At 40.9% G+C, this 12500-nt stretch overlaps 1 protein-coding gene across 1 annotated transcript in view; it reads right to left on the bottom strand.

Moving 5' to 3' along the window:
• pde8a (phosphodiesterase 8A) overlaps positions 1–12500 on the bottom strand; it is a 141898-nt gene that overhangs the window by 29135 nt on the left and 100263 nt on the right. The window contains exons 12-13 of the mRNA XM_041857617.2: positions 11661–11738; positions 6733–6803 (exon numbers count right to left, since the gene is read on the bottom strand). Coding sequence (XP_041713551.2) covers positions 6733–6803; positions 11661–11738 — 149 coding nt within the window. The remainder of the gene's footprint in view (positions 1–6732; positions 6804–11660; positions 11739–12500) is intronic.

Genomic DNA, 12500 nt, shown 5'->3' with positions numbered 1-12500 from the left:
AGTATTTAGTCAGCCACCAATTGTGCAAGTTCTCCCACTTAAAAAGATGAGAGAGGCCTGTAATTTTCATCATAGGTACATGTCAACTATGACCGACAAATTGAGAAAAAGAAATCCAGAAAATCACATTGTAGGATTTTTAATGCATTTATTTGCAAATTATGGTGGAAAATAAGTATTTGGTCACCTACAAACAAGCAACATTTCTGGCTCTCACAGACCTGTAACTTCTTCTTTAAGAGGCTCCTCTGTCCTCCACTCGTTACCTGTATTAATGGCACCTGTTTGAACTTGTTATCAGTATAAAATACACCTGTCCACAACCTCAAACAGTCACACTCCAAACTCCACTATGGCCAAGACCAATGAGCTGTCAAAGGACACCAGAAACAAAATTGTAGACCTGCACCAGGCTGGGAAGACTGAATCTGCAATAGGTAAGCAGCTTGGTTTGAAGAAATCAACTGTGGGAGCAATTATTAGGAAATGGAAGACATACAAGACCACTGATAATCTCCCTCGATCTGGGGCTCCACGCAAGATCTCACCCCGTGGGGTCAAAATGATCACAAGAACGGTGAGCAAAAATCCCAGAACCACACGGGGGGACCTAGTGAATGACCTGCAAAGAGCTGGGACCAAAGTAACAAAGCCTACCATCAGTAACACACTACGCCGCCAGGGACTCAAATCCTGCAGTGCCAGACGTGTCCCCCTGCTTAAGCCAGTACATGTCCAGGCCCATCTGAAGTTTGCTAGAGTGCATTTGGATGATCCAGAAGAGGATTGGGAGAATGTCATATGGTCAGATGAAACCAAAATATAACTTTTTGGTAAAAACTCAACTCGTCGTGTTTAGAGGACAAAGAATGCTGAGTTGCATCCAAAGAACACCATACCTACTGTGAAGCATGGGGGTGGAAACATCATGCTTTGGGGCTGTTTTTCTGCAAAGGGACCAGGACGACTGATCCGTGTAAAGGAAAGAATGAATGGGGCCATGTATCGTGAGATTTTGAGTGAAAACCTCCTTCCATCAGCAAGGGCATTGAAGATGAAACGTGGCTGGGTCTTTCAGCATGACAATGATCCCAAACCGCCCTGGCAACGAAGGAGTGGCTTCGTAAGAAGCATTTCAAGGTCCTGGAATGGCCTAGCCAGTCTCCAGATCTCAACCCCATAGAAAATCTTTGGAGGGAGTTGAAAGTCCGTGTTGCCCAGCGAAAGCCCCAAAACATCACTGCTCTAGAGGAGATCTGCATGGAGGAATGGGCCAAAATACCAGCAACAGTGTGTGAAAACCTTGTGAAGACTTACAGAAAATGTTTGACCTATGTCATTGCCAACAAAGGGTATATAACAAAGTATTGAGAAACTTTTGTTATTGACCAAATACTTATTTTCCACCATAATTTGCAAATAAATTCATAAAAAATCCTACAATGTGATTTTCTGGATTTTTTTTCCTCATTTTGTCTGTCATAGTTGACGTGTACCTATGATGAAAATTACAGGCCTCTCTCATCTTTTTAAGTGGGAGAACTTGCACAATTGGTGGCTGACTAAATACTTTTGTTCCCCACTGTATATGTTTACTGTGGCCATGTACAGTATGTGGTAAAGAAATGTATGCCAATAAAACATTTGAATTAGAGCGAGAGAAAGAAAGATATCATGGTTAGATACAGAAATATATCATGGTTAGATACAGAAAGATATCATGGTTAGATACAGAAAGATATCATGGTTAGATACAGAAAGATATCATGGTTAGATACAGAGAAAGATATCATGGTTAGATACAGAAAGATATCATGGTTAGATACAGAAAGATATCATGGTTAGATACAGAGAAAGATATCATGGTTAGATACAGAAAGATATCATGGTTAGATACAGAAAGATATCATGGTTAGATAGAGAGAAAGATATCATGGTTAGATACAGAAAGATATCATGGTTAGATACAGAGAAAGATATCATGGTTAGATACAGAGAAAGATATCATGGTTAGATACAGAGAAAGATATCATGGTTAGATACAGAAAGATATCATGGTTAGATAGAGAGAGAGATATCATGGTTAGATACAGAAAGATATCATGGTTAGATAGAGAAAGAGATATCATGGTTAGATACAGAAAGATATCATGGTTAGATACAGAAAGATATCATGGTTAGATAGAGAAAGAGATATCATGGTTAGATAGAGAGAAAGATATCATGGTTAGATACAGAGAAAGAGGCAACGTAATAAAAATGGAAAGACAAAGTAATAGAGGTAGAAGTTGCTGAACTGTTTATAATCCATTTATATCAAGTAGTTTCTACTACAGCCAGAGACTGAGGAGAGGTGGGAGTAGTTTCTACTACAGCCAGAGACTGAGGAGAGGTGGGAGTAGTTTATACTACAGCCAGAGACTGAGGAGAGGTGGGAGTAGTTTATACTACAGCCAGAGACTGGGGAGAGGTGGGAGTAGTTTCTACTACAGCCAGAGACTGAGGAGAGGTGGGAGTAGTTTCTACTACAGCCAGAGACTGAGGAGAGGTGGGAGTAGTTTATACTACAGCCAGAGACTGAGGAGAGGTGGGAGTAGTTTCTACTACAGCCAGAGACTGAGGAGAGGTGGGAGTAGTTTCTACTACAGCCAGAGACTGGGGAGAGGTGGGAGTAGTTTCTACTACAGCCAGAGACTGAGGAGAGGTGGGAGTAGTTTATACTACAGCCAGAGACTGAGGAGAGGTGGGAGTAGTTTATACTACAGCCAGAGACTGAGGAGAGGTGGGAGTAGTTTCTACTACAGCCAGAGACTGAGGAGAGGTGGGAGTAGTTTATACTACAGCCAGAGACTGAGGAGCGGTGGGAGTAGTTTATACTACAGCCAGAGACTGAGGAGAGGTGGGAGTAGTTTCTACTACAGCCAGAGACTGAGGAGAGGTGGGAGTAGTTTCTACTACAGCCAGAGACTGAGGAGAGGTGGGAGTAGTTTCTACTACAGCCAGAGACTGAGGAGAGGTGGGAGTAGTTTCTACTACAGCCAGAGACTGAGGAGAGGTGGGAGTAGTTTATACTACAGCCAAAAACTGGGGAGAGGTGGGAGTAGTTTATACTACAGCCAGAGACTGAGGAGAGGTGGGAGTAGTTTATACTACAGCCAGAGACTGGGGAGAGGTGGGAGTAGTTTATACTACAGCCAGAGACTGAGGAGAGGTGGGAGTAGTTTATACTACAGCCAGAGACTGAGGAGAGGTGGGAGTAGTTTCTACTACAGCCAGAGACTGAGGAGAGGTGGGAGTAGTTTATACTACAGCCAGAGACTGAGGAGAGGTGGGAGTAGTTTCTACTACAGCCAGAGACTGGGGAGAGGTGGGAGTAGTTTCTACTACAGCCAGAGACTGAGGAGAGGTGGGCGTAGTTTCTACTACAGCCAGAGACTGAGGAGAGGTGGGAGTAGTTTCTACTACAGCCAGAGACTGAGGAGAGGTGGGAGTAGTTTCTACTACAGCCAGAGACTGAGGAGAGGTGGGAGTAGTTTCTACTACAGCCAGAGACTGAGGAGAGGTGGGAGTAGTTTCTACTACAGCCAGAGACTGAGGAGAGGTGGGAGTAGTTTCTACTACAGCCAGAGACTGAGGAGAGGTGGGAGTAGTTTCTACTACAGCCAGAGACTGAGGAGAGGTGGGAGTAGTTTCTACTACAGCCAGAGACTGAGGAGAGGTGGGAGTAGTTTCTACTACAGCCAGAGACTGAGGAGAGGTGGGAGTAGTTTCTACTACAGCCAGAGACTGAGGAGAGGTGGGAGTAGTTTCTACTACAGCCAGAGACTGAGGAGAGGTGGGAGTAGTTTCTACTACAGCCAGAGACTGAGGAGAGGTGGGAGTAGTTTCTACTACAGCCAGAGACTGGGGAGAGGTGGGAGTAGTTTATACTACAGCCAGAGACTGAGGAGAGGTGGGAGTAGTTTCTACTACAGCCAGAGACTGAGGAGAGGTGGGAGTAGTTTCTACTACAGCCAGAGACTGAGGAGAGGTGGGAGTAGTTTCTACTACAGCCAGAGACTGGGGAGAGGTGGGAGTAGTTTCTACTACAGCCAGAGACTAGGGAGAGGTGGGAGTTGTTTCTACTACAGCCAGAGACTGAGGAGAGGTGGGAGTAGTTTCTACTACAGCCAGAGACTGAGGAGAGGTGGGAGTAGTTTCTACTACAGCCAGAGACTGAGGAGAGGTGGGAGTAGTTTCTACTACAGCCAGAGACTGGGGAGAGGTGGGAGTAGTTTCTACTACAGCCAGAGACTGAGGAGAGGTGGGAGTAGTTTCTACTACAGCCAGAGACTGAGGAGAGGTGGGAGTAGTTTCTACTACAGCCAGAGACTGAGGAGAGGTGGGAGTAGTTTCTACTACAGCCAGAGACTGAGGAGAGGTGGGAGTAGTTTCTACTACAGCCAGAGACTGAGGAGAGGTGGGAGTAGTTTCTACTACAGCCAGAGACTGAGGAGAGGTGGGAGTAGTTTCTACTACAGCCAGAGACTGAGGAGAGGTGGGAGTAGTTTCTACTACAGCCAGAGACTGAGGAGAGGTGGGAGTAGTTTCTACTACAGCCAGAGACTGAGGAGAGGTGGGAGTAGTTTCTACTACAGCCAGAGACTGAGGAGAGGTGGGAGTAGTTTCTACTACAGCCAGAGACTGGGGAGAGGTGGGAGTAGTTTATACTACAGCCAGAGACTGAGGAGAGGTGGGAGTAGTTTCTACTACAGCCAGAGACTGAGGAGAGGTGGGAGTAGTTTCTACTACAGCCAGAGACTGAGGAGAGGTGGGAGTAGTTTCTACTACAGCCAGAGACTGAGGAGAGGTGGGAGTAGTTTCTACTACAGCCAGAGACTGAGGAGAGGTGGGAGTAGTTTCTACTACAGCCAGAGACTGAGGAGAGGTGGGAGTAGTTTCTACTACAGCCAGAGACTGGGGAGAGGTGGGAGTAGTTTATACTACAGCCAGAGACTGAGGAGAGGTGGGAGTAGTTTCTACTACAGCCAGAGACTGGGGAGAGGTGGGAGTAGTTTCTACTACAGCCAGAGACTGAGGAGAGGTGGGAGTAGTTTCTACTACAGCCAGAGACTGGGGAGAGGTGGGAGTAGTTTATACTACAGCCAGAGACTGAGGAGAGGTGGGAGTAGTTTCTACTACAGCCAGAGACTGAGGAGAGGTGGGAGTAGTTTCTACTACAGCCAGAGACTGGGGAGAGGTGGGAGTAGTTTCTACTACAGCCAGAGACTGAGGAGAGGTGGGAGTAGTTTCTACTACAGCCAGAGACTGAGGAGAGGTGGGAGTAGTTTCTACTACAGCCAGAGACTGAGGAGAGGTGGGAGTAGTTTATACTACAGCCAGAGACTGAGGAGAGGTGGGAGTAGTTTCTACTACAGCCAGAGACTGAGGAGAGGTGGGAGTAGTTTCTACTACAGCCAGAGACTGAGGAGAGGTGGGAGTAGTTTCTACTACAGCCAGAGACTGGGGAGAGGTGGGAGTAGTTTATACTACTGCCAGAGACTGGGGAGAGGTGGGAGTAGTTTCTACTACAGCCAGAGACTGAGGAGAGGTGGGAGTAGTTTCTACTACAGCCAGAGACTGAGGAGAGGTGGGAGTAGTTTATACTACAGCCAGAGACTGAGGAGAGGTGGGAGTAGTTTCTACTACAGCCAGAGACTGAGGAGAGGTGGGAGTAGTTTCTACTACAGCCAGAGACTGAGGAGAGGTGGGAGTAGTTTATACTACAGCCAGAGACTGAGAGAGGTGGGAGTAGTTTATACTACAGCCAGAGACTGAGGAGAGGTGGGAGTAGTTTCTACTACAGCCAGAGACTGAGGAGAGGTGGGAGTAGTTTCTACTACAGCCAGAGACTGGGGAGAGGTGGGAGTAGTTTCTACTACAGCCAGAGACTGAGGGAGAGATGGGAGTAGTTTATACTACAGCCAGAGACTGAGGAGAGGTGGGAGTAGTTTCTACTACAGCCAGAGACTGAGGAGAGGTGGGAGTAGTTTCTACTACAGCCAGAGACTGAGGAGAGGTGGGAGTAGTTTCTACTACAGCCAGAGACTGAGGAGAGGTGGGAGTAGTTTCTACTACAGCCAGAGACTGAGGAGAGGTGGGAGTAGTTTCTACTACAGCCAGAGACTGAGGAGAGGTGGGAGTAGTTTCTACTACAGCCAGAGACTGAGGAGAGGTGGGAGTAGTTTCTACTACAGCCAGAGACTGAGGAGAGGTGGGAGTAGTTTCTACTACAGCCAGAGACTGAGGAGAGGTGGGACAATTGTAGGAACTGACAGAACTAACTTGATGCAGCTGTATACAGTTTGCACACACACACACACACACACACACACACACACACACACACACACACACACACACACACACACACACACAGCATAAAGATATCAGCACACATCATCAGCAGCTCCTCCCATTGCTTTATTCTAGGAGGGAACAGCTACAGGGATTGACTACAGTGTCATGTGACGAAACATAGGAACTCCCCGCAGTCATTTGACAGAAACTTGGGGACTAGGAGTGGTCATGTGACGGAACCTTGGGGACGAGGATTTATCATGTGACGGAACCTTGGGGACGAGGATTTATCATGTGACGGAACTTTGAGTACCACAGAGATCCTATTAAATGACTATATTACTATATACTAAATGACAGAGTTGTGTAAGTAATTCAATGAAACGTAGCTACCTTGGTGATTGGAGCTTCGATGGTCATGGAGTGGATTCTGGCCATGGAGGAGTGCCTTCTCTGGGAACTGCCTGTAAACACGAGGACAAACTCAACCACAACTAAGCTTTATACCAAAGTGATACATCAGCAAATAACACAATGGCTTACAGACTATTTACTAACTGTTTTACTAACTACGTACAAATGGGGACCATCCTAAATTAGGTCTATTTACTAACTGTTTTACTAACTACGTACTAATGGGAACCAGACTAAATTAGGTCTATTTACTAACTGTTTTACTAACTACGTACTAATGGGGACCATCCTAAATTAGGTCTATTTACTAACTGTTTTACTAACTACATACTAATGGGAACCATCCTAAATTAGGTCTATTTACTAACTGTTTTACTAACTACGTACTAATGGGAACCAGACTAAATTAGGTCTATTTACTAACTGTTTTACTAACTACATACTAATGGGAACCATCCTAAATTAGGTCTATTTACTAACTGTTTTACTAACTACATACTAATGGGAACCATCCTAAATTAGGTCTATTTACTAACTGTTTTACTAACTACATACTAATGGGAACCAGCCTAAATTAGGTCTATTTACTAACTGTTTTACTAACTACGTACTAATGGGAACCATCCTAAATTAGGTCTATTTACTAACTGTTTTACTAACTACATACTAATGGGAACCATCCTAAATTAGGTCTATTTACTAACTGTTTTACTAACTACATACTAATGGGAACCAGCCTAAATTAGGTCTATTTACTAACTGTTTTACTAACTACATACTAATGGGAACCAGCCTAAATTAGGTCTATTTACTAACTGTTTTACTAACTACGTACTAATGGGAACCAGACTAAATTAGGTCTATTTACTAACTGTTTTACTAACTACGTACTAATGGGAACCATCCTAAATTAGGTCTATTTACTAACTGTTTTACTAACTACATACTAATGGGAACCAGCCTAAATTAGGTCTATTTACTAACTGTTTTACTAACTACGTACTAATGGGAACCATCCTAAATTAGGTCTATTTACTAACTGTTTTACTAACTACGTACTAATGGGGACCATCCTAAATTAGGTCTATTTACTAACTGTTTTACTAACTACATACTAATGGGAACCATCCTAAATTAGGTCTATTTACTAACTGTTTTACTAACTACATACTAATGGGAACCAGCCTAAATTAGATCTATTTACTAACTGTTTTACTAACTACATACTAATGGGAACCATCCTAAATTAGGTCTATTTACTAACTGTTTTACTAACTACATACTAATGGGAACCATCCTAAATTAGGTCTATTTACTAACTGTTTTACTAACTACGTACTAATGGGAACCAGCCTAAATTAGGTCTATTTACTAACTGTTTTACTAACTACATACTAATGGGAACCATCCTAAATTAGGTCTATTTACTAACTGTTTTACTAACTACGTACTAATGGGAACCAGACTAAATTAAGTCTATTTACTAACTGTTTTACTAACTACATACTAATGGGAACCAGACTAAATTAGGTCTATTTACTAACTGTTTTACTAACTACGTACTAATGGGAACCAGACTAAATTAGGTCTATTTACTAACTGTTTTACTAACTACATACTAATGGGAACCAGACTAAATTAGGTCTATTTACTAACTGTTTTACTAACTACGTACTAATGGGAACCATCCTAAATTAGGTCTATTTACTAACTGTTTTACTAACTACGTACTAATGGGAACCATCCTAAATTAGGTCTATTTACTAACTGTTTTACTAACTACGTACTAATGGGAACCAGACTAAATTAGGTCTATTTACTAACTGTTTTACTAACTACATACTAATGGGAACCAGACTAAATTAGGTCTATTTACTAACTGTTTTACTAACTACATACTAATGGGAACCATCCTAAATTAGGTCTATTTACTAACTGTTTTACTAACTACGTACTAATGGGAACCATCCTAAATTAGGTCTATTTACTAACTGTTTTACTAACTACATACTAATGGGAACCATCCTAAATTAGGTCTATTTACTAACTGTTTTACTAACTACATACTAATGGGAACCATCCTAAATTAGGTCTATTTACTAACTGTTTTACTAACTACATACTAATGGGAACCATCCTAAATTAGGTCTATTTACTAACTGTTTTACTAACTACATACTAATGGGAACCATCCTAAATTAGGTCTATTTACTAACTGTTTTACTAACTACATACTAATGGGAACCAGCCTAAATTAGGTCTATTTACTAACTGTTTTACTAACTACATACTAATGGGAACCATCCTAAATTAGGTCTATTTACTAACTGTTTTACTAACTACGTACTAATGGGAACCAGACTAAATTAAGTCTATTTACTAACTGTTTTACTAACTACATACTAATGGGAACCAGACTAAATTAGGTCTATTTACTAACTGTTTTACTAACTACGTACTAATGGGAACCAGACTAAATTAGGTCTATTTACTAACTGTTTTACTAACTACATACTAATGGGAACCAGACTAAATTAGGTCTATTTACTAACTGTTTTACTAACTACGTACTAATGGGAACCATCCTAAATTAGGTCTATTTACTAACTGTTTTACTAACTACGTACTAATGGGAACCATCCTAAATTAGGTCTATTTACTAACTGTTTTACTAACTACGTACTAATGGGAACCAGACTAAATTAGGTCTATTTACTAACTGTTTTACTAACTACATACTAATGGGAACCAGACTAAATTAGGTCTATTTACTAACTGTTTTACTAACTACGTACTAATGGGAACCATCCTAAATTAGGTCTATTTACTAACTGTTTTACTAACTACGTACTAATGGGAACCATCCTAAATTAGGTCTATTTACTAACTGTTTTACTAACGACGTACTAATGGGAACCATCCTAAATTAGGTCTATTTACTAACTGTTTTACTAACTACATACTAATGGGGACCATCCTAAATTAGGTCTATTTACTAACTGTTTTACTAACTACGTACTAATGGGAACCATCCTAAATTAGGTCTATTTACTAACTGTTTTACTAACTACGTACTAATGGGGACCATCCTAAATTAGGTCTATTTACTAACTGTTTTACTAACTACGTACTAATGGGAACCATCCTAAATTAGGTCTATTTACTAACTGTTTTACTAACTACATACTAATGGGAACCATCCTAAATTAGGTCTATTTACTAACTGTTTTACTAACTACGTACTAATGGGGACCATCCTAAATTAGGTCTATTTACTAACTGTTTTACTAACTACGTACTAATGGGGACCATCCTAAATTAGGTCTATTTACTAACTGTTTTACTAACTACGTACTAATGGGAACCATCCTAAATTAGGTCTATTTACTAACTGTTTTACTAACTACGTACTAATGGGGACCATCCTAAATTAGGTCTATTTACTAACTGTTTTACTAACTACGTACTAATGGGGACCATCCTAAATTAGGTCTATTTACTAACTGTTTTACTAACTACGTACTAATGGGAACCAGACTAAATTAGGTCTATTTACTAACTGTTTTACTAACTACATACTAATGGGAACCATCCTAAATTAGGTCTATTTACTAACTGTTTTACTAACTACGTACTAATGGGAACCAGACTAAATTAGGTCTATTTACTAACTGTTTTACTAACTACGTACTAATGGGAACCAGACTAAATTAGGTCTATTTACTAACTGTTTTACTAACTACGTACTAATGGGAACCATCCTAAATTAGGTCTATTTACTAACTGTTTTACTAACTACATACTAATGGGGACCATCCTAAATTAGGTCTATTTACTAACTGTTTTACTAACTACGTACTAATGGGAACCATCCTAAATTAGGTCTATTTACTAACTGTTTTACTAACTACATACTAATGGGGACCATCCTAAATTAGGTCTATTTACTAACTGTTTTACTAACTACGTACTAATGGGAACCATCCTAAATTAGGTCTATTTACTAACTGTTTTACTAACTACATACTAATGGGGACCACCATAAATTAGGTCTATTTACTAACTGTTTTACTAACTACATACTAATGGGAACCATCCTAAATTAGGTCTATTTACTAACTGTTTTACTAACTACATACTAATGGGAACCATCCTAAATTAGGTCTATTTACTAACTGTTTTACTAACTACGTACTAATGGGAACCAGCCTAAATTAGGTCTATTTACTAACTGTTTTACTAACTACATACTAATGGGAACCAGACTAAATTAGGTCTATTTACTAACTGTTTTACTAACTACGTACTAATGGGAACCATCCTAAATTAGGTCTATTTACTAACTGTTTTACTAACTACGTACTAATGGGGACCATCCTAAATTAGGTCTATTTACTAACTGTTTTACTAACTACGTACTAATGGGAACCAGACTAAATTAGGTCTATTTACTAACTGTTTTACTAACTACATACTAATGGGAACCAGACTAAATTAGGTCTATTTACTAACTGTTTTACTAACTACGTACTAATGGGAACCAGACTAAATTAGGTCTATTTACTAACTGTTTTACTAACTACGTACTAATGGGAACCAGCCTAAATTAGGTCTAAAAAGAGTCTAAATGAGAAAAGAGAAGAGGAGAGACCAGGAGAGGAAGACTTCACCGTAGACACAACAACGCTTTTTCCTCACTAGTCACATGTCATGATAAGTATCCATCTCCAAAGATGTGTCCAATAAACAAGTAGAAGTCAAATAATAATAATAATAATCAACTAATATTAATACATTTCATTTGTAACGCTGTTTTAATAGAAAAACAGGTGCTCAACAGAAGACTTGTCTTTCATAAGGTCTCTAGAATATTTCCATAGTCTCTCTCTCTGTCCCACTCCTCTCACCATCGCTCCCTCGAGACGTAGTTGATCTGACATCCAACGAGCCTTTCCTCCGGTCCTTATGCTTACTGGACTGGATGTCTAGGGAGGGGAAAACACACACACAGGCGCACACACACACACACACACACACACACACAGGCGCACACACACGTTTGTTTTACTATCCTTGTGTGGACCCAAACAATTGATTCCCATTCAAAATCCTATTTTCCCTAACCCTTAACCTTAACCCCTAACCCTAACTCGAATCCCTAATTTTAACCCTAACCCTAACCACTAAGCCTAAAATAGCCTTTTTCCTTGTGGGGACTGGAAAAATGTCCCACTTGTCTGATTTGTCCTTGTTTTACTATCATTGTGAGGACTTCTGGTCCCAACAGGACTTCAGGTCCCAACAGGACTTCAGGTCCCAACAGGACTTCTGGTCCCAACAGGACTTCAGGTCCCAACAGGACTTCTGGTCCCAACAGGACTTCAGGTCCCAACAGGACTTCTGGTCCCAACAGGACTTCAGGTCCCCACAAGGATAGTAAAACCAAAACATACACAGGTCATCCTTCAGGTATGTTCTGTATGTCCTTCTAGTTACAGGTATGTTCTGTATGTCCTTCTAGTTACAGGTATGTTCTGTATGTTCTTCTAGTTACAGGTATGTTCTGTATGTCCTTCTAGTTACAGCAGGTATGTTCTGTATGTCCTTCTAGTTACAGGTATGTTCTATATGTCCTTCTAGTTACAGGTATGTTCTGTATGTTCTTCTAGTTACAGGTATGTTCTGTATGTCCTTCTAGTTACAGCAGGTATGCTCTGTATGTCCTTCTAGTTACAGGTATGCTCTGT

Source organism: Coregonus clupeaformis, chromosome 20 (genome assembly GCF_020615455.1).
Source record: "Coregonus clupeaformis isolate EN_2021a chromosome 20, ASM2061545v1, whole genome shotgun sequence".
Taxonomy (NCBI): Eukaryota; Metazoa; Chordata; class Actinopteri; order Salmoniformes; family Salmonidae; genus Coregonus; species Coregonus clupeaformis.
The sequence above is the reverse complement of the archived record's forward strand: the minus strand, read 5'-3'. Positions and strand labels throughout refer to the sequence as shown.